This window comes from Neopsephotus bourkii, unplaced genomic scaffold (assembly GCF_033783945.1).
Source record: "Neopsephotus bourkii isolate Nb327-2 ecotype Australia unplaced genomic scaffold, CSIRO-AGI_Nbou_v1 NB_795, whole genome shotgun sequence".
In the NCBI taxonomy this organism is placed as follows: domain Eukaryota; kingdom Metazoa; phylum Chordata; class Aves; order Psittaciformes; family Psittacidae; genus Neopsephotus; species Neopsephotus bourkii.
The window spans coordinates 2808021-2830777 of NW_026901291.1; the positions used below are offsets into that span (position 1 = coordinate 2808021).

Here is a 22757-nt window from a genome sequence, read left to right on the forward strand (position 1 = left end):
AATAAAACTGATTAGATTTAATGAACATCTGCCAGTGCTTCATGCATTTTATCGTAAATTCTAAGCAGCAGTATTTAAGGTTATTCAACTGGAAAATCTACTTCATTTATAGAGTTTAAACAATTATAGCAAGACCTTAAAATCCCTTCAACTACTAAAACCATAAGATTAAATTTGAAGCTTGTCTATCAAAGTGTGAGAGAGAATCAATACATACTAGATTCCAAAGTACTCGCCTTTGAAGATAATTTATGGCAAAGTTTGGTATTGTGTAGTTATGCTTGTATGTGGCTCAGTGCCTCCTAAATCTGCATATATTGTGAAGAGTATCAAACACATTAAGGATCATTTTGAGATGCAGTCATTTTTTTGTGTTGAATGCATACGAACGGAATTACGTCCAGGTTCTTAGCTGACTGCATTGCTTTGTTTGTATTTTAATTAAGCTCCCTTCTAAAATGTTTTGCAGCTATATTAAAACCAAAACATAAAGAAAACCAGCTTTAATTAAATTAGCTCCTCATAGTTCAGAGGGCACAGAGGTGGCTGAAGAACTAAAAGATGCTTAAGATGGGTAAGTGGTCACCTAGAAAGTGAGGAAGGCAGAGGAAAAAGCAGTGGCCTGGCACTAAGAGGTATTAAGTTCAGAACAGTCTTTGCCTGAAAAACACTTATTGTTAAGAAAACACTCCTTAAGGACCTCAATGTAATATTTAAACAAACTTGAGTCAGTCTAACATGTTTTCCCTCTACAACTCGTCTTTCAGAAGATCAGACTGTAGAGCTATTGTGAGATTTCAAGGTGAATCGATTCTGAACTGCTATGAATGAACAAACATGAGTTATAAAAATGCAGCTTTCCATCTTTTTCAAAGTACTCTAAGTCCCTTTTTAATGTGTGCTTCCTCAGTCTGGTTTTCAGAGCTCTGCCTCCAACTCTCTAAAATGATGAAATACAATGATATCCTTAAGCATACAATTTCTAGAACTTCTTGTTTAGTTACGGCCTCACCTGCAGACTATACATGGGGGCTATATACATGAGCAGTCTGCCTCATGCTTTCTTCCAAGCTTGGATCTCTTGCCATGACCAGGGCTAATAAACTTCATGTCATGGTATGAGGTGGTTTTTGCAAGTATTAGCCATTTCCCTTGAAACACTGGCACTTAGCAGAGAGACAGTGATCTGGTTGGCCCCCTCAAAGTCTGTATGTCACAGACTTGAGAATAAACAGGAGAACAGATATTATGTTGTGTTTCAGAAACTGATTGTGCTTGTTTATATGAAAAGCGCTGTCAATAGGTTCAGCCAACATCACACTAAATATCTATGTCATCCTTTGGCTGCTTCTAGGAAAGAAAAGCTAGAAGTGAGGAAGCAGATGTAATCCCTTGTACCTGGTATGGTACCCATGAAGCAGTGTGTCTGTCATCTAAGCCTTGTACAGTGGTGGTGGTTTTTATTTTGGTAAGAGGAGTGATATTTTGTGCCCCAGGATTAGGTCAGCTCTTGGCTCAATAAGTAAAGAGAGACCAAAACTGACAGGCGATAAATAGGAGGCCATGTGTGTAACAGGTTCTGTAGGAAGTAGTTTCATTCACTCAGTGCTGCTCCTCTGAATTGGCAATGAATAAATCCACCTGATTCCCAAGGATATTGAAAGTTCTTTTATAGCCCTTTTTTTCGGGTGAAGCAGGAAGTTTCTGTGCATTTTATATAACAGTGAGGCAGATCCCCTTAAGGTAGGCAACTTCAACCAAACCCCGACAGCATTATTTGATTCTCACTTTCTAGTCTAAACTGTTGTGAGCTAAAAATGGTTATATTTTACCATCTATAGTACCTATTTTTCATTTTCCATGAAGTACTTCCTATGCAAAGAACTGCTTGTAAATCAAGCTTTAATGAGCTTTTGGATCACTTGGGATGGTAACTGTCACATAAATGTCATGGTCATATTCATAGAGGGTTTCTGTAGTTGAACAGAACTAGTGCAGCTATTTAGGTAAGTGAAATGGTTTCTAAATTATTAATACTATGGTGGCAGAAGCAATGGTTCAACACTGCAAAGTAGTAGTTTGTGAAAATGAAATTGCCTTTAAAAAACCCAACATAGTTATATGAGAGAGAGCTCTCAGCTAATGCATCTGGAAAGGGGTTAAGTATTTGTATAATTATCCCTACTGAGTAATAATATAATCACCAGTTCTGTGGCAGAAGAACTGTATGTTTTGGAAAAACAATAGCAAAAATAGTCTGAAATGCTTTATATTAGGAAATAAGGAAATACATATTCCTATTTTATAACTTGTAATTGCAATGCAGGACTGAATCCTCATTTAATTCTTAATATGAAGAAACAATGTTCGCATCTTAGGTCATTATTTTCCCCCCCTTTCATGTAGGAATTCTGGAAGGCAACAGACTGAAAATCGTAAAGGTTAAAACAATTAATCAGACAATTGGAAATGTTACATACCATGCTGCAGATATGCCAATATGGTGGCAGATTCCTCAATATGTGCTGATTGGATTCAGTGAAATATTTGCAAGTATAGCAGGTAAGAGTCTTTGTGTGGTTTAAAGCTGCTTTCGTATCTATCATAAATAATGGATTCTTAGAAAATAAATATTTCCTTCTCAAATCATTATAAATAAGCTCTAATGTTCCCAAATACAATATTATACAATATAACTTAATATAAGTGTCAAAGCAAACTATTGTCTTTCACATTTGAAAATTGGCTTTTATGAGAGTATGTTATCAAGGCTGAATTTCAAGAAGAGCAACACTAACAATATTCATGTGTCATCCAGTTAGCACAAGGTATTTGCAAACCCTAATAGAAAACAATATACTCTTCCAACATCGTATTTGAAAGGCTACTTTCAATGCAGTATTGTCTCCTCTGAATCTTCCTCTGTTGCAGATAAAATTTGTGCTTTGTAATTTTTTTGGCTTAAAACTGAGCCAAGACAATCAGGAAGTGGGAACACCTTTCTGAGGGTAAAAAGGAAGAAATAAGCCATCTCTAGAAAGGCTTATTGCCAGCTTAAATTCATGTTACTTGACTTGTTACATCTCTGATTGAGTGTTACATAACTTCTATCTAAAGTTTTTTGGGGAACATTAGTAATGAAGTAGCTATTTTTTATACAGTTTTATCTGCTTTATTTATAGATCTTTTTTTTTCTGTAGTTGTTTTCGTACTTCAGTGTGATACTGGGCAAACCAAGACACTGCTCAAATCCTCCCTTTCCTGAACAAGTGCAAGAAACCTTAAATTTCTTAATACTGTTCTGTGTGATGCAGTGAACAGCCGTGATCATATTGATTTTTGAAAAACTGAAAGTGGAGTGGGAGGAGAGGGTGAAGAGGACTATAAAATCTTATTTTCTGCTCTGTTTCATTTACATGCAGGGCTCATTAGAGGAGGGGAGCAGAGGCAACATATCTCTTGTCACTGTGGTATGCCTAACACTGGTTTACTGTAGCTAAACGAGTGAAAATCTGCTGTGAATCTCTTAGCACAGTGTTTCTGTATCTAGTGCTTGGAAGCAATGCTTGGTCAGCAGTAACAGAAACCTTTCATGATCATAGAAGTAGCTATTCTGATACTACTTAGAGAATTGCAGAGCTTCCTGATGTAATATATTGGAACTCTTCCAGAGTCTTGATTTAAAAATCATTTAGTATTTGCTTAACTATAGTTAGTTATTAATGTGTTGAAATACTGTTTGAGAGTATTGAGCTTTGAAGATCATCAGTTCAAACTGGCATTACATATAGCTCTTTTTCTTCGATTCCTTAGGGCAGAATTGCCTGGTTTCATTTCCCCTGCAGGAGGTTACTTTCATTCCTCACGCTGGGCAAGCACAGTGGGTTAAAATGAGATTCTCTAATTCTGTAAGCTCTTGCTGGCTGGAGCCCCAGCTGTCACATGGCCCATTTGTTCCCCTCTTAGTGGAACAGAGAACCTCCGCTCTGATGGGTTTCTGGTTACACATGTTCTACTGTCATCACAGGTGTTAGGAAATAAAACAAGGTGGTTGGATTGCTCAGCAAGTAAAAGTGTGCGCTTGGTTTCCTTTCCTATCTAAGGAAACCCCAAAAATCTCTAAGCTTTTCTACCAGCTGTCTGGCCTGTGATTTCGTGTGATGGGGAGAGGTATACATAACTATCACGTATTAAACTCCACCTTAGTTATTTAGTACATTGGAGGAATTGTTTTGTGATATGGCTTTGCCTTGTGTGTATTTGTAATTTTGTGATATGCATTCAAATACGTCACTAGCCTACTCTTTCCTTTCTGGTGAACGGTAAGTTGATGTCTCCCACCAGGTTGGTTTTGGGAGTGTCCCATTTACAATGTGAATGCAGTTAGCTCTCTGCTTGCACGTAGCATGTACCTGGAAACCAGCACCTCACACAAACTGTCTAATGATAGTAAACATAAGATTTGGACATAAGGGTCTTACTGGACTGCACCAACGGAAATCTAGTTCTTCATTTCTTGTTCTGCAGTAGTCAGTATTGTAGATGAATGGGTAATTGCCAAATGGCTGAAGGTCTCAGGTAAGAGTCTGATATCTGATAAAGGTTTCTGGTTTCCACCACTCTCCACCCTTGCCAGTGATGTATAGACAAGTCACTGAATTAATTTGTTTCAGTAAACACCTATCATTCATTATCTTTAAAAGACAAAGAGCTATCTTTAGATATATTTATCTTTGAAGATAGAGGGGATAGTTCATGATCTTTAAAGCACATTATGACTCAAGATGCTACACACTTTAGATTCTTCAATGGAAAGTATGCTTTAGCAGTGCAGTCAACATATCCTCTAACAGAGGATATGTATTTTAGTTTCTCTGTCAGGCACTGTTACTAGTTCATAGGTGTTTGCAAGGAGAAAATAACAAAACCTGTCTGCAGGCTGTGGAAGAGTCAAAGACTTGATGCAGTCCCTGGTTGTTGAACTCCAAATCGAGGGTGGGGTTTTTATTTATTCAGCTGCTTTAGTGGACTTCTTCATGAGAAGTGTTTAAGGCTCTCACTATTCTAGGTGAACACTTTGCTGTTATACACTTGCTGGGTCTGCACCAGGAGCTTTTTAATTTCAAAACCTGTTGATCAATGATGGGAAAGGCAAATGCTTCTCTTTTTCATTAAACCAGCCATTCTATGCAGATCTTAATTGCTTTGGTATTCTTTCATTTGATTTGTTTTACAAAGCTTTTTTTACCTGCTTTCTGATTATTATCTAAACTGAATTCTTAGCATCTTTAAGAATGCTTCTCAAGACCTGAGAGTATACTTTACCAAGTTGATATTAAAAAGTTGATAAAGGTATCTATTGTGCTATGAAATTCAGCTTCAAAGTAAGCAAAGTGTTAATGGTAACAAAACTATAGTAATTTGGAAATGTTTATTGTGAATAAAAAGGGACTAAATATCACTTGTTTACTGTAAGCCTAAGCATATTCTTATTAAGCCACATTAGTTACACTTGAGGCACCTTCTTTAAAAAGATGACACACATTGCATTAATCTTTTGTATTATTCTGTCAATCCTCTTAAAGGATCCTTATTTAACTGGGAATTGTAATCGCACATGACAACACCAACTGGAGGGTTTCATTGCAAAACTGCTTGTTTGAGGTAGCATGAAATCGTTATCAATGGCTGCCAGCAGGCAAAAATAGCTCTGAAGGCAAAGGAAAGATTTTTATGTTCCTTATGCCAGATTAAATATTAGGGCTGCTGGAAACATTATTCAGGTTTAGAAACATGCCTTATTTTGTTGCAAAAAGTGCACAGTGTTACACCCATTTTGGTTTTGTTTTGTGTCTTAAGATCTTTGTCTAGCAGTAACACTCGCATCCAGTATATGTGTGAAAGAGAAGAAATGGGCCGGATCTTTTTATGTGATACACTTGAGATAACTTGTGCAGACTGGATAAAAGCCTGATGACCAAAACATGACTGATCCTTTGGCGACTTGTGGCAGCTATGGTAGCTTAACAAGAGGTTAAAAACCAAGCTACTGTATCTGGAAAGTAGACGACTTGTTTTTTCTTTAAGTGAGATTAGCCTTAAAAAATCTGCATTGTTAGGTTAGTGGCAAGGCCTAAAAAGAAAACCTTGTTTTTAATTCCCCAAATAAGCGTAATTTTGCCCTCCCCCATGTTCCGTTTGCAGATGTCTCTCCCTCACTGTAGCGATTCTCTTGTTATGGCTTGAATTTACAGGAACCCACATAACTGAGTTGCATGAAGAATGTTTCAGTTCCCTTCTAGACTCACAGACAGGTTGCTGTTGGCCCATGAAAACGGGTTTTGCAAAAGAAAAGAGAAGCAGTGTGTTGGTTATCGGAGATTTCTCAGGTGTCAGTGCAGAATGTCAGATAAGTGAGAACATAGTTCTGTTTCTTTTAGAAGAACAAAGCTCCTCCCTCATAACAGGCACTATCTTGAAACATCAAGCCTCTTCTTGGAAGGAAATGCTAGTGTGTTTCTATTAAACCCTGTCTGGAGTAGTGGAAGTCAAATACCAGTAATGATGTAAATAAAGCATACCTTTATTATGCAGGACATAAGGTTTGTGCCATTTTCAGGTCTATAATGCTCTCTTTGGCAAGAAAAATGCTTATGAGGTAGCATTAATTTTCAGTATGAAGCAGACTGTTTTGAAACAAGCATTTCACCTGTCAGAAAAGGCTCTGCAAAGAATGTATAAGACTGTCTCTTGCGAATAATCCCATTTGAGTTTTGACAAGAGTATTACTCTAAGAAAGAGAGTTAATCATGGGCATTAGTCTTTGCAAGGCAGAGCCTAACCCAGTGTGTTCTGTTGGTACTCAAATTCAATAGCACAGATTTTTCACACTGATGTCACTAGTATGTTTTTCTTGGTTTTATTGGTTGAAATTTGAATAAGGACAATTTAATGTTGAAGTCCCATATCTACAAGTCTTAAAAAGAACAGGGTAGCAAGCAGTGAGCTTGGAGAGTTCTAGAGGGAAATGAAATTAAAACTAATTACTGCTTTTCCAGCTACGTTTAATTTCTGTCTGGATATTCAGAGATACAGACACTGAGTCTGTGAGAAATAAATGCTTGTGGTCAATGCAAGAGTGACCTTTCAATTCCTGAGTACTTTGTTCTTCAGCAGGGAATGTCATGTGCTTTGTAAATACTGCACATCATATAGGCAGTATAGAAACAAGTGAAATGGGGAACATGGAATTTGCCAGCTTACAGTTAGTGTAATGAATTTGAGGATAATTTTGGACAGAAAAAAAGAATATGTTGCCTCAGAAGATTTTTTGATTTTACACATCTAATGTTAATAAACTCAAAGTGAATGTCTTAAATGTTGTCTATTTAATAGGTTGATACATTCATGACCTTTAACAGGGTTCGTAAAACAATTAGAGGGAATTGATAGGGATTCACTACCTCATTTCCCTGTCTCCTGATATCCAAGGTTGGTTTTAGGTCTTTAACGTACCACAAATAGTATACAGCTGCAATTTCTGTGGCACTAAATGAGAACAAGTCACTACTGTTTCTTAGATCTTCTAATAGCATTTTTTATCTTTTAATACAGGTCTAGAATTTGCATATTCAGCTGCTCCCAAATCTATGCAGAGTGCCATCATGGGGCTGTTTTTTTTCTTCTCGGGGATTGGATCATTTGTTGGCTCTGGCTTATTGGCACTAGTGTCTATTAAAGAAATTGGCTGGATGAGTAATCACACAGACTTTGGTAAGTTATTTTCAGTGGATTCATAGTCTTATCAAGTAGAAGGCTTCCTTCACAAGCAGTTAAGCATCAAGAGTGTGGAACTGTTGAGTCTTGGCACAGTTCTTATTAAAAAATAAATAAATTTGTTTACTGTTTTGTTAAAGATAATATTTCATTTTACATGTAAGTATGAAGTAATTGTGACTATGCCAAATGCCACACTGCCCTCATGAAAGCATGGGAAAGATGCACTAAGTATTTTGCCTCTGTAAGGCCTGTCAATTACCTGCTCAGCTGTTACTGCATTTCATCACTAGAAATGACTTAGAAACTTTTGTATTTTAGTAAAAAATACTTAATTTCTGTGTGGAAGAAGAATATATTTGGTATAATATAGGACAAGGGGTAACAGGTTCAAACTTAAACAGGGGAAGTTTTGATTGGATATAAGGAGGAAATTCTTTCCTGCTAGGGTGGTGAGGCACTGGAATGGGTTGCCCAGGGAGGCTGTGAATGCTCCATCCCTGGCAGTGTTCAAGGCCAGGTTGGATGAGGCCTTGGGTAATATGGTTTAGTGTGAGGTGTCCCTGCCCATGGCAGGGGGGTTGGAACTGGATGATCTTAAGGTCCTTTCCAATTCTAACTATTCTACGAGTCTATGAAGTCCTGAAATTACTTTCTGTGGTTATGGGGAGTAAAATGTACCCATCTCTCTCAGTGATTATTCAGCTTCCTAGTTTCAAGAGACTTCATCAAAATTACCATGAGGTCATTCTGTCTGCTAGCTAGACTTAAAAAAATCCAATCTGCTTTGTATTGCCAGTTAAAAATAATTACTGGCACCAGTAGGTGGCACCTTGGGAATTCCAGAAAAATCCCATCCTCATTGGGCTAATCAGTTCCAACAGGAGGTGTGAGTTCTTAAAATGTATGCTAGACCTACTGCATATACAGGGCTTAAAAGCACAGCCTAAGCTTGCTTTAAATTGTTATGATTTGCTGTTTAAACCCGATTAGCATGCTACCACAAAGTAATGTTGTCTGGAACAGTACATATGCCTCAAATTGCCATCTTTTGTTTCTAAGTTACTCTTTAAGAAAACCTGCAAAAGGTGACAAGTAGCCTTAACTTTATGGAAGTGTTCTCACCAAATGAAAAATTCATCACATAGACACTTTTTTTTTTCCAAATTCCCAGTCAATTCCAAAATCAGAGGAGCATCTTTTTCTGCAATTCTGTATAGAGATAATTCAGTTAATAAGGGCTCAATAGGAGGCTAGGATTTCATACAAATTAATAAGTGTGATATTTGTTGTTGCTTTTTTAGCCTCTTGCCTTTGTTTTCTGAAGTAACCTAAGAAAAGACAGTAACGAATGTTTTCTCTGCAAGATATTTAGGTTGTGGTAAATATATCCAGATTTGGCTAGAAATGGAAGATGTTGCCTTTCATGACTTGCTGGTCATCTGTTTTGAATAAGCTCAGTGGATTGTCCTTTGGACAGCTGTCAGAACTGGGCATTTCTCCCTTTCAATAGCACAAAGACAGCATACAATTGAGCCCTCTCAGCAGCTATATTCATCTGGCTCAAGGCTGAAGAACTCAGTGGGTGATTTTGATCTGTATCCATAGTAGCTACTGGTTTAACTGTTAATCACTAATTTTTCATTTGGTAGAACATTATTGGGAGTTATCAAATTCACACAGTTTATATACTGGCCATGACGTGCTGTGGTATGGAATACCCCTTGGGCTAGTTTGGATCAGGTGTCCTGTCTCTGCTTCCTCCCCACTTCCTGTGCCCATCCTCACTGGCAGAGCATGAGATTGAAAAAGTCCTTGATCAGAATAAACATTACTTAGCAACAACTAAAAACATGGGTGTGTTATCAGCATCGTTCTCAAGCTAAATTAAAAAACACAGCACTGCACCAGCTACTAAGAAGAAGAACAATTGCTACAGCTGAACCCAGGACACAGTAGATGCTGTATAATAACTATAGTCACATGCACCAAGTTTCTGCTTTTTATGCTAACTTGTGACACTATATGAGAGGTAACTGCCTGCCTCACCTCTGCTGAGAAAGTTCATTCTCTGCTGGCACTGCTATGCTGCTTGCTGCCATTGAAATGACTGTTATTTCTCTGACAAAAACTGAGATTGCATGGGCTTAATATCCCATCTCATAAAGGATAATTGCTACTCTTTAAACATGCCTGCTATTGAGATGGAGATTCACATGTATATTGTATTTTAAATGTCAAGGAAAGACTGTTTAATTTTACTACATTTTATTATAAGTTCATTTAATTGGATCTTAAGTTTCAGTAATTAAAGTAATTTAATCTTAACAGTTATAGGCATGCTGCATGAACAGCTTGTTAGGATCGATGTATACTCCAGTTTTTACTCTAACCTTTTTGATAATCATAATGGTCCAACTGGCTGTGGCTTATGTGGCATGTTGGAAATGAGCCACAATACATTGTTCTTGGAAGTACAGCAATAGTTAGTACATATTGCTTAATAGAGGAATAATATTTTAGCAATGAGCTTTCTTAATTTAACATTATTTAATCTGGTACAAATCACTGTAACAACTTTGAGGGAGTGTCAAAGATGAACTGAACCAAAAAAAAGCCATGTATGCTTTCATAAATTCTAAACTTCGCCCTAAAAGAAGGTTTAGACATCTCAGTAATCACTTTCTTTGTATCTACAGAGTTGCCAAACTTTTTTCCCTTTAAAAACATTCATCTTTTTGTTCTTATTTTGAGTTAGCAAAGAAGGGAGGTGCAGGCCTCCAGATGCAGAAAGACCATACAGTAGGGGTGAAAAGGGTGCTGGAGGAGACTCCAGTATACATAGTATAAAAAAAGAAATTGTACATTTACCTGTTTCAGTTAATCTGTAAAACATGAGAGACTTCCTTTTTTGCCTTCATTAAAGCCATATCATTGCACTGTTTTCTGCAGGCTCCTTAAAAGCACATCTAGAAAAGATGGTAAAGGCTTTACATTACTAACCTCTATCAGTGTGATTTTGCTTCCATCTTGAATCCAGAGCTTTATTTACAGCAATTTTTTTCTAGTCCATTTGGCCACAGCACAGGGATGTTTTCTTTTTTTCTACATTTGAAATCAGGCATGTCCTCAAAAATTGACAAGTGATCTTTACTGCTTACCATTATGAAGTAAATCATGTATGAAAATACACATTGAGGTTTATCTGAAGTCAAGGCATTGCAAGTTTGCAGCACAAGAAACCAGACTTAGAAACATGGCAGAGGGGGAAGAAAGGAAGGTTATTAACCTATTAGCCCTTAAAATTGTTGACTTTCACAAAGCATGCCCACTGTTATATGTATATAGTCTTTGTTTGCACAAAGGCCTTACAGTGGTAGGAGAAGCTTCCAGCAATTTATTGTAAGAAATACTGCAGTAACAGCATACCAGTGTCTTCAGGGACATTGCCTGGTTTGAGGCATTGAAGCACAAAGGAAAGCAATCCTTGTACTGTGCGCGTCTTCCTCAGAAGCTCCATCTTTCGCTCTGAATAATAAAAAATTAAACTGTGCTGTCAGATGGAGATGTGATTTGGTTTGGTTTTGCCAGAAGTCTTCACTAGTTAAGCTTGAAGGGAGTGACATTTTAATTTGTGTAATCTGTATCAATCTTTTTCTTTCTAGGTAATATTAATGGCTGCCAATTAAACTATTACTTTTTTTTGCTGGCTGCTATCCAAGGAGCAACCCTCTTGCTTTTCCTTATTGTTTCTGTGAAATATGATCACCAAAAATCAAAGATTAATGAAGTGGCTGCCAATGGGAGGATCTGATACCTGTTACAGAGCAGACTATTACAGAAGCTCACAGTGAAGTGGCAGTGCACCCCACGTCTGCAATATCAAGGTTTTCTCCAGCGAGACTCTTACTAGACTTGCATGTTACAAGAGTTCTCTCCCTTGCCCTCCTCTCATGTAATGTCAGTAAGTGCCTTATGTTGGCGGGGCTGGTTTCTTGCACTACTACTATGTCCTGGCAGAGGACAAATACAGATCTTGGAAGTGTATTTACTCTAGCCTAGGCATTCAAGTTGCTCTTTGTTAATCGTGAGATTACTAAACTCCTGGAAGCCAGGACACTTACAGTGGAAACTGAGTAGAAGGACTCGTGATATGAATTGTTCCTGACTGAAAAACTCCGCTTAGTGAAGAACAGTGGATCTAGAGAAACACTCTAGAGTCTCAAGCCTACATTTGAGGACACAAGAAAGAAAGTGTTTTAATAAATCTCAAGTAGTGGTTACAAGAATAAATTTTCAATCCTGAGAGTAATTTTTGGAGGAGAAACAAGGACAAATTAAATTGCAGATTAAAAAGAAATTAAGTTTTATAATTGACCTTTCACTGGCAGTGTCTCAAGGATTTAAGTCCAAACTTGCAGTCACAAGTATCCAATACTGAAGCCTGAATTATATATCACAGTAGCTTGTCATATAACTGGCTGTGACTTTTGGTGCACAATGAAACACTTGTTTGGACTGGAATGGTTTAACTTCAGAAGTACTTTTGTTTTTTGGATCTGCAGTAGATGTGTTGGGATAATGTGGAAACAAATATCTTTTGAAAACCCCCTGTTCAATCTAATGCTGTTATTTCCCTAAGGAATATATAAATATTTGCAGAAGAAAACCGAGATTGAATTCTCAGAAGATGAATACACAATAACAATTTAGAAGCCTTTCAGCCAGTTCTTCAGTCTTGTGTCTTACTTCTAGCTAACATGCTACAGGGTTTGTATCTTTCAGCAACACATTCCTATAGCAGAGCAAATGGTTTTTATGTTCAGCCTCTTGAATTTTAATGATTCTTACAATTGTAGTTAAGATTGTGTGCAGATGGTATGGAAGATGCAGGGAATTATGCAGAAAGAAAATAAAAACTCAACTTTTTATTAACGTGTTGAATTTTTATCATTTCCTTTGTCTGCATTTACGTTGTTAAAATATCCTGGTTTTGTACATGGACATCTTTTTAATGAGTTTACAAAATAAAATGAAGTTCCATGCTGTGACTTTTGACCCTTTGTTTCTAGATGGATAAAATTATATTAAGCCTTTATTTCCTAAATATATAGTGGAATGCTATTAGATTTCTAAGTGTACACTGGCATCCTATTAGTTTTGTCAGATAACTTAGCTGAATGCAAGCTGTCCTCTCTTTACCAAGGTAAATCAGTGTAGATGCTATTTAGCTATTGCATTTTTTCAGTTATTCCAGTTTTAAATCATACTATATAAAGAAGTTAAGTAAGTACTATCTCATATGAGGAAAAGCTGATTTCCTTTTCTGACTTTAAGAGCTCCATCTGCTATATTTCTGGAGTATCCCATTTATAACCAGCTAAAAATATTAAGATTGTATAAGCTGCATAAGGAACATACAGGGACAAAATCATTTCTTTCCATGTATGCTTTTTCAATCAGGCATTTATGATACAAGGATGAATCTGTAGTGTTTCATGTTTATTTAATTCACTTCTAAGGCATATATAATCACATGAGGGAACTGGGTTGTGTCCATTAAGTTATTCTACTTATATAAAGATCTTGCTTTTAAAAGCATCCTTGCCTTAGATGGAAGGAACCTCCAGGAGTAATATTGCTTCTGGTCTTAGAAGTTACCACCTCTGGTCCCTGTTTACTTATCGCTGTTGCGGTAACTGAACTTAATTCATTGCACTATTTTTCTCCCACAAGACCTAACATTTTTCAGCAAAATTAATAGACTTTCCATCTGAGATGGGTCTGCCAATTATAGTTAAAACTGAGCTTAATGAAGAACGGAGAGTAATCTGCACACGACTATAAGAAATGAGGTGTCTAATAGCAGCCGTGGCAGTCTGTGCAGGCAAACTTTAGTGAAACTGTCAAAGGAAGAAGATAACTAACACTATGTTAGTCCACTCAACATTTGGGCAAATACCTTTTACCCTGTTCCAAGCATACAGTAAATGTCTGTATGTTTCTGTTGGTGGTTCTAACACTCTGGAGATGAGACTGCACATGCAATCAGTTGTATAATTTAACTTTTCTTTGGAACGATGTGGCTGAGCTCCAGGCACAAGCAATTATGACCATTTACAAAGATTAATCTGACACTTGCATCAAGAGGATAAGGCGTTTTTGTGACTCAAAGGCTTGGCTGATTCTTCCTCCTTGTCTTTTAGTGTTTCTGCTCCAGTCACAGAAATAGGACTAATCAATTAACTTTGTGACTGAGCACTGCACCTTATTAATAAAATACCTTGAAGCGTATAGGTTGAATTCAGTTACATTCACTTCTCAAGATTGTTCCAGGGTAATAGAACATTGTGACAGGAGTCACCCCACTGGACATTTCACCCCACTGTCTTTCAGGCATGTTAAATTCAAAACACAACAGTGGAAAGGAAGTACTCATCACCTGAGAGCAGGTATCTGATTCAAGTTCATTACTTTCAGTCATAAAGAATTATGACGAAAATGAGCGTGTACGTTACAAAGCCTATGCCAGCTATAATCTAATCATGCATGACGAACAGATGCCTGGGCCCCTGTCTTTCATTTGAGATTATAAGGTGGAGGCATTATTCATGTAATTGCAGGTCTTCCAAGAGTACAGCAAACCCTGGTTTCTCATGCCTTTGTGGCTGCAGCCTGTACTGAATAGCCCTCCTCAGAAAAGGGGAGTCTTTCTCATTTATTCTGCTTATGTAAATCTCCAGAGTGAGTTCAATTACTTTAGTTGAGGCATCTATCTGTATTTCCCTTGTAAGTCTGTAGTTAACTCTGTAAGTCTTTTTTCTTTTGTTTGGGTGTTTTGGGTTTCTCACCCAAAGTTGCTCAGAGCTGACACTTGTCACACAAGGATTCAGCTTAACAATAAACCTGTATCAAAAGATGCATGGAGTTCTTAACATTTTGTGTGTGTTTTTAAATTGCTTTTTGAAAAATGGCATCCTACTGATTTTGGTTATGTGCAGGGCAAGTTATGCTACTGCAGACAAGCCCTCTGGGGAAACAGATTACAATGCTTTCCATTTGAACAGTCAATAGTTTGAGATGCAGATTCATTTCTGAGGAAGCAGAGAATTTGTAGACAAAACTCAGTGCTGCTGGAGGAATAATGCACATACCTGAGAGCATGGCACCTGCTGGCCTTCCAGAACAACGATGTAACTGCAGTGAAAGAACAGAGAGGAGAACCAAGGTCAGAAGCTACACAACAATAAGGATGTAAATAGACACTTTGGTCCAAGTAGCACAAAGTTCAGAATAGCAATAAACAGTACTTTCAGTCAAGATTGCCTAGTGACAGCTCATACAAGGTGGCTGTTGGCTGTTTTTTCATGTCATATATGCAGCCTGGTTTCGTAGTCTTCTCCATATTGGAATTAACTTTTCCATTACAGTATTCACAACATAGGTTTTGTTCTGTAAGTTCGTGGAGAGAAGAGCTGTCAAAACCTAGTTACACAGTAATTGGATCCAGTTACAGTGGTTTGCAAACAAGCCTTACTACATGACTAGTGATCTCTAACCTAGAGTCTGTTGGACTTAAAAGATCATAAAGAGGGATGAAAAACATTACACTTTTACAAGGATGGAATTGGGAATTATTTACAATCCATCCCACTAACTTCAGTCTGCCAGTGGCTGGAGTAATGCTTGAAAAAGGAAGTAAAATAACCTAGCATTTTGAGGAATCATCAGAACAAACCAGAACATTTAAGTGGCTACTTTATATCCTGAATGATGAAAACTTGCTTTTGTTTCCATTCTTTGATTCTATACTCCCTTATATGTATTTTTTTTAATCTTTCTTAAACATGCTTTATTTATCAGGATATTCTCCTACAGCAAGTTGAAAATATGTACATAACATTAACTAATGCCCTTTAGTGGAAGAGCTGTGACTGCATTTGCCATAGACAGTCCTCAGCTAGCTAGATACAGATGAAGAGCTACAGCACAGGTTGATACAGATGATCCTTAGCTGGCTTTGTGGCTGCAGAGCAGGTAACAGTACATGTTATCAGCATCCAAACAGCAGTCTTAGGTCTATGCAAACTGCAGGCACTTTGAGACTGCAGGGTAGACACTTCAATACTGTACTCCTCCTTTGGTGCACAGCTACCATATTTGACTGGTAAGATTTCTCATCCACCTTACTAAGAAGCATTAGTCAGCAATAAGACTTAGTGATACAAGAGTCCACAGATCACTTTTGGCAGGGGATAGAACACTTTACTGAACAAGGAAAAACAAAGTAAATATTGCTTAGGCTTTTGAAGATAGAACCAAACAGGTAATAAGTTTCTGAAAGCTGTGAGATAGGCATGACTATTCTCCACATCTGATGCTGTACATCACAATCTCTTCCTACCTATCCCATCACCTTTTCAACAGTGGTTTTCTCTTGGCTCTGAACTCTCAGGACACCCCAAGGTCTATCTGCTGTAGGTGCGAAAACCAGTAAATACCGTGTATCAACACAAAATGACTAGTGTATTTAAACAGCGATAACTTTATCAGAATGACAACTGAGTACTGCTAGGCAAAGATGCTATAAACTGCTAGTCTGCAAACTAAACATCTGTGAAGAGCAGTGCTCTCCTCAGAGGATGAAGGTGCTTGAGGGAGAAGATACTAAGGGCTGCTGTATAGCCCCACATTTTAGGCAAATTGCTATGCTGACACTGCAATAATTAAAATGCGGGGAAGGGTCACCACTAATTAATTTCACATTTTAGAACTTAAAGTGATCCAGAATTCAAGCACAGCTTCCTAATGCTGCCTAGCAAATCAATACCCTGCACAGGAAAATCTGGATTAAGGACCTGAAGTGAAATAATTAAAACGACACGTTGGCAGACGTTGAAGCGAGCTTTCATCCTGCTTGTAGCTAGGCAGAGGGTAATGCAATTGCAGTAATTCTGGAGCCAAGGAACAGGAGTGAGATCCTAGCAACTCCCGTGAAGAGCAACTTTACATTTAAATTCTTGTTTTTTTATTTGGAGGATGTCCCAAGCATTTGATGAGCTCTATCCCCTCAATTCCTGACACACTGCGACCTCTGGGGAGAAGGGTGGTAGTCAGAAAATGCAAAGCAGTCAGTCAAAAGGTGGTGTCAAGCATCCTTCATGGCCTGTTACAACAGAACCTGTACTTCCCTTTCTGGCTTTGTCCATACGTTTGGGAGAGGTGCTTTTTTCTGTCGCATTAGAAAATTACCTGAAGGCGGGGGATGCCTGCAGAGCACTGGCTTGGCTATCTTATTTGGAGGCTTAAAAAGTAAAGCTGCGCTAATAACACATTTCTATTAGTGAAGTTATAGTTATTTCTTTTAAATGACTATTCCAGTGTAACATCATGTCAGTGAAGCTCCTTGACAGCTTGATGACTCAGTATGCTTTCACAATAACAAATACACCCTACATTGAGCGCTTGGCTGGATAAATGCAAATGCCCTCATTGACTTCAGCAAATCCCAGTATTGCTCTTATGTTAAGCATCAGGAATTTTTCTGCTTGTTTCTGAAGACATTACTGATGATAACCTTCATATTCTCTGAATATCTGTCAGCTCATTACAATTAAAAGAAATGTGGGTTTTGGTAAAAGTCCCAAAATTTCCTAGGATTTTAATGCAGGATTCAGTACTGTATCAGAAGTCACTGATGGAAGGAATTTAATTCACTTACTTTACAAACATCACTGATGTGGGTTTCTGCTGCCTCTACCCATGAGCTGGCACTGACCTTGGAAGCAGTAGTGTTAGGGCAGACAGTTTATGACTAGAGGGGATAGCCTGGGTTTGGGACTAGAGTTCCTGGGGTAAGGCAGGGAGTGCGCCCTTCCCCTTCTCTTCCAAGTAATTAGAGATTTCTCTGGTTGGAGAAGTAATCCTCTATGGGGGCTCCATTTGTAGGGTTAGTGGGAACAAGACCTGAGGATTGCCATTTGGGCTCACTCAGACAAATGCTTTTCATTTGTATGGCATCTTGTGCAAATATGTTTTGAGACGTCTGTCCTCAAGCGTACAAGCCTGAAGAAGGTATTTCAAAAGGCTGAATTTCTGAAGGGCTGAAACCCTGCAGACTGGTCTGGATGAAATAAGCTGACTGTGGATTTCATCTGTTTTGCATAGAAAAGAAACTTCTAGATGCTGCAACCTTCAGTTTAGGGCTCATAAATTTAATCTTGATTCATCTAGAACTGAGTTCAAAACAACCCAAGTGTTTCTGTGTAAAAGCCTGAAGGACTAAAGGGAATCATAGACTCATAGAATAGTTAGGGTTGGAAGCAGATGATTACTGTCAAACAGCAGACATTTCACCTCAAAGGCATAACTCTGAAACACAAACCAGGTGTTCCTCTGCTTGTAAATACAGCACAAGGGCTGTAAGAGGTAAATTACTTAAAATGGCAGCAAGAAAGTTGAACAAAAGCAGCAGAAGCGATCTCTGCTGGAACCCGAGATTTTACAACATCATACTTCATTAGAAGGTGAACGGCTTTAGAATTAACGAGTATTACTGCATCTTCCACGTTTGTCACTGTTGCTGCATTAAAGTCCTTTGGAGATACTTCCACAGGGCTGCACTGCAAAAGGTGCACAAATGACTGGCCATGCTTTGGTTTGGTTTAAATTGGTGCTGCTGGATTATACAGGTAATGTTTGGGTTTCCCCCCCTACAGTTACAATGAGGTATAATCCTGCAGTAGTCATGTTACACTGTTAGTTATACTGCCTTCTCTTACTGCTGTAGATTACACAACTCCTTGTTATGGTAATTATTTATGTAGAGTCTGGGCAACACAGATCATAAAAATAACTTCTATTCCAATATAGAACCTTAGCTTGGTAAGTTAGTGATGGGAATCAGGGGCCACTGGGTTATACCTCTGCTCTGTCCCATCCTTCAAAGGCCAACTACAATGAAAAATTACTCAGGAGGTTGTTTGGATATGATGCTGCAGAGGTTCTCTGTGATGATTCAGCAGCAGAGCTGAGCATGGTGCTCAAATCTTAAATCAATGCCTGAAGACCTCCTCTAAAGCAGACCAGAAGAAAGAAGTAGAGGGAGTAGTCCTGAAAGATGGAGTAGGAGCTTGTGCTGGGGATTGCCTGCAATGGCCAATATCGAGGAGCACATCTAGAGGATTAGTCTGGCAGTAGGTGTTATATGTTAACTCCTCCTATTGATACTTATTCCATATGGACTACCAGTTTTACAAGTTTTAAACTGGATTAATTTAAATGAGAAAAGCATTTTAGTATGAAGGAGAGAAGGAGAGCTTAGAGAGCTAACTCTGTCAAGCCGGTGATCACCGAGCCCCCGCTAATTGCATTTTAATCTCCCAATTGTGAAGCAATGTAACTGAACACAAACTTTTCCCTTGCCCTGCAAGTGTTCTTTTCACTGTATCCAATGACATGGAGGGCAGGCTGAGAGCCCTCCTGTAACTACTGACAAGAGCTCAACAGACAGGTAGTAACCTGCTTTGTGCTGCAATGCAGTCTTGCCTCTGAAATGAAAGGGTCAATGTAGCAAGTGATTACACCAGAAAATAAGCAAAACCATGCATTTTAAAGCACTTCTGCAGTCTAGGGAAACCAAACAGCTGCTAGAAGCCTAGAGAAGCACTCAAGTTCTGTTTCAATAGACTTGAATTGTGGTAGTTTAACCTTTACAACTCTCCCCTCTTTGCTGTCTTTGGGTAGCCCACACTTCAGTTGGGTAGTGGTTTAATATCATTTGCAGCTACTAATGTAGCTCAGGAACAGTGAAGGGCAGTGGGCAAAGCCTGTCAGTGATGCTACTGCAGGTTTTAAGAAGTCTAATAATTTCCAAGATCATACTATGCATGTCCACAATGCTCATCACTGCTAAATTCTAACTCATCAAATCTGATGATCTCTGACATTCTGAAATTGTTCTACATGACCCAAAACTGTCCCAAATCCATATAAAAGCATGAAGTCCTACGACAATTTAAAATAGCTTCACAAAGGGCTCATATTGCTGAAACACTTCACATATTTGTATAAGGTTGTCAAGCTGGAATGTGGTCAAAAAGCCTTTTGAAGTGAAAGCAGAAGACATCAAAACACACTCCAAAGCCTGAGAAAAGCATTTGGAATAGCTTGAAGAAATAATTTCAGCTCATCTTCAGCTTGAAGCTTTCTGAAGCAGAAGCCTGTTGTTGATGCAGTTAAAGCAAGATATTTATCCCCTATGGGTGAGAGGCCAGGTCCTGATCCTGCAAACAAGTGTTTGCTTAACTTTTACAGGAGGGGTACTTGTGACCCCAAAGCCCATGTTTGGGGCTTCCTAGAGGCTGCCACCTTAATCAGTTCTTTCAACAAGCCTCAGATGTTAGTGGGAGTTCATGCCCACAGTCAGTGTTATCTGACCAACACGGTGAACCCAACTGAGCAGGGAAGAAGTAGTGCTCTCAAGCACCAAGGAATGCAGTCCAGTATCTCCTTCTGCTGCACTAGAAGGAGATAGGACATAAACTGAAGATTCTACATTGTCTTAACTCTTACAGATTTCCACACTCAAGACAGCAGCTGGCTGTCAATGGAGGTTTATCTGCTCTTAGCTATCACTGGAATATGCGGTCTTAACTATGTATGCCCATGCACATAGTGTGCCTGCCTGCACGTACACCAGAGACTTTCTAAGACACTTCACATGGTTTCTCAGCAGTTAATATTTGCTGAATCCAGCAGCCTGATTTTCATGCTTTTGGAAGAGGTGGCTAATTTGGGGTTCAAACTGCACATGCGAGTGAGACTTGACAGGAGCTGCCTCTAATTAAAACTGTGCTACTGCATCACTCAGTCCTACAGACTGTGTAGTGGGGAAAACATGCCATGATGACATCTTCCTTCAATTTCCTCTTTAATTTTTGGTACAATAGATGTATTTTCTTCTGCCTTCTGAAGAGGAGACTAATGCATCCCTGAAATTAATAAAATGATATGGGGTCGTTTTTATTGAAAGCTAAACATCTGCTGTATCTATTGCAGTATATTAAACAATATTTTATTATTCTCTCTTTCCTGATGTGATTCATGTCTCTGGCAGGCAAAGAACCCTTTTGTCTGCTTTCCATAGACATGTAGCAATTTAAAATGTGCCTGTGAAATGAAATCTAAAGATACAGACCAACTGCAGATACATGCAGTCAAGGACAGGCTAACTAACTGTCCCTAACTGTCCTGTGTGTGCTCACCCAGCCCATGAGTCCTCCCTACTCCCATTCTGTGAAAGGGCACATGGAAATTGCCTCAGAGACTACCTGTCTGCTCGTGTACCTGCAAAGCAAGAGGTCTGCCCACAGAAAACCCAAACTGAACCATAAGGAGCAGAGGCACCATCTCATTCACAGGAGTTAGGCTGCAGTCCCTGCACTTTGCTGTAGGCAGATCTCCTGAGTTTCTTAAGGTACAAGCAGAGAAAGGCAAAAAAGTTTTGGGATGAGGAAACTGTTTTGGGGATTCTTTTCTGAATGTGGGAAACAGGGTAGTGCTGGAGAAATGCTGTGATTTGCTTTCCCTTGAGCTTTGTTGAAGTTACAGTAGTCTTGGTAATGCTTCGTATCTACTGTGGGGAAACACATGGGGAAAAGGGAGGCAGATGAACATTTTTAGCCATTTTTCATCCAGTTCTGATGGAGGTTGGATGCTCAGGGACAGGCATGAAAGAAAAACACTTCACTTCATATTAACATTTCCCTACACCCACTAAAAGCCCTGTATGTGCCAGCAACAAAACTAGAGCATCCGTGGGAAGAGAGCACAAAAGTGATTTGAGCTTAGCCAGAGCTGTGCTCAGTGCCATTTACAGAGGGGAGGGAAAGACTGGCTGAGGCATCTGCCCAGCTCTAGACATTTTAGAGATGTTTGCCCCTACTTGCCAGGGTTTAAAATAGATTTGTTTATAGTGAGCAAAGCGAAGTGACTGTCTGCTGAGAGGCTGACAGTTACAATTAAGCCATCACTGTTGGCATGAGCTGAAATTAAAATAGAAGGCAGGTTCAAATGGTATTAGAAAATGTCCCTTTGTTCCACTACTGCTTTTTCTTCAATAAAATCAACTGAATTCTGTTCATGTAATGAAGCAAGATAAAGTAACACCTATTCAGGCCGATGCCTTGTCACTGGGCAAATCTGCCTCTGAACTCCAATTCTCATGTCAGCAGCGGCATTATTTCAAGCTCAACCCCCCAGCCTCTTTAGCACCCTAGCATGGAAGGAAAAGGAGTCCGAAGACCCGCGGGCGGCTCCGCATGCAGCCAGCACCCTGCAGTCCCCCACCAGGGTGCCAGAGAGGTTTAACTTACTGCCACCAGTTCCTATCTACTGAATTTGAACCTGCTGTTGTAACCCAGCAGGCTGATGCTTGAGAGCTCTTACTGCTGTGCAGGAGAACCAGGCTGGGGTGTCTGCAGCCACAGCCAGCCATTGCTTCCAGCCCAATTTAAGTGGCACAGAGAGATGAAGCATTTCAGGACAGAAGAGAACCATTACCCTTATTCCATCCCTCTGTCTATTAGGGATCTCCTCAAAACAATAATATCTCTGATGGAGGAGTCTCAGGAGACTGGGTTTGGGAGTGACCAAACCCACTGTTTTATTTGTATTTTGTCTTGTTTCCAGCTTAGCAGAATTCTACACATTTGAGTGACATTGAGTGGCCTCATCTCCCCTTACCAATGTGGTACAATTGCATAAAAGCCTGCACTCAGCATAAGCTGGGTATTCTCCTTCCTCCCCCAGTCCCCACTGCAGAAAGGCTTCAATCTACTCACAGACATCTTGCAGCTTCTTCATGATGAACCACTGAGCACTTCACCACTCACTTCAACGCTAATTCAGAAAGTAACTGCTTTCTCACTGCCTCTGTCTCTGTGTCCCTCTAGGTTACACAGCAGCCATAGCCCAAGATG

The 22757-nt window shown here is 39.1% G+C and overlaps 1 protein-coding gene across 1 annotated transcript in view; it reads left to right on the forward strand.

Annotated features, from left to right (window-relative positions):
- The window catches only part of SLC15A4 (solute carrier family 15 member 4), a 30390-nt gene extending 17563 nt beyond the window's left edge, over positions 1 to 12827 (forward strand). The window contains exons 6-8 of the mRNA XM_061355397.1: positions 2407 to 2562; positions 7615 to 7773; positions 11442 to 12827. Coding sequence (XP_061211381.1) covers positions 2407 to 2562; positions 7615 to 7773; positions 11442 to 11590 — 464 coding nt within the window. The 3' untranslated portion in view covers positions 11591 to 12827. The remainder of the gene's footprint in view (positions 1 to 2406; positions 2563 to 7614; positions 7774 to 11441) is intronic.
- The last annotated feature ends 9930 nt before the right edge of the window (positions 12828 to 22757 follow it).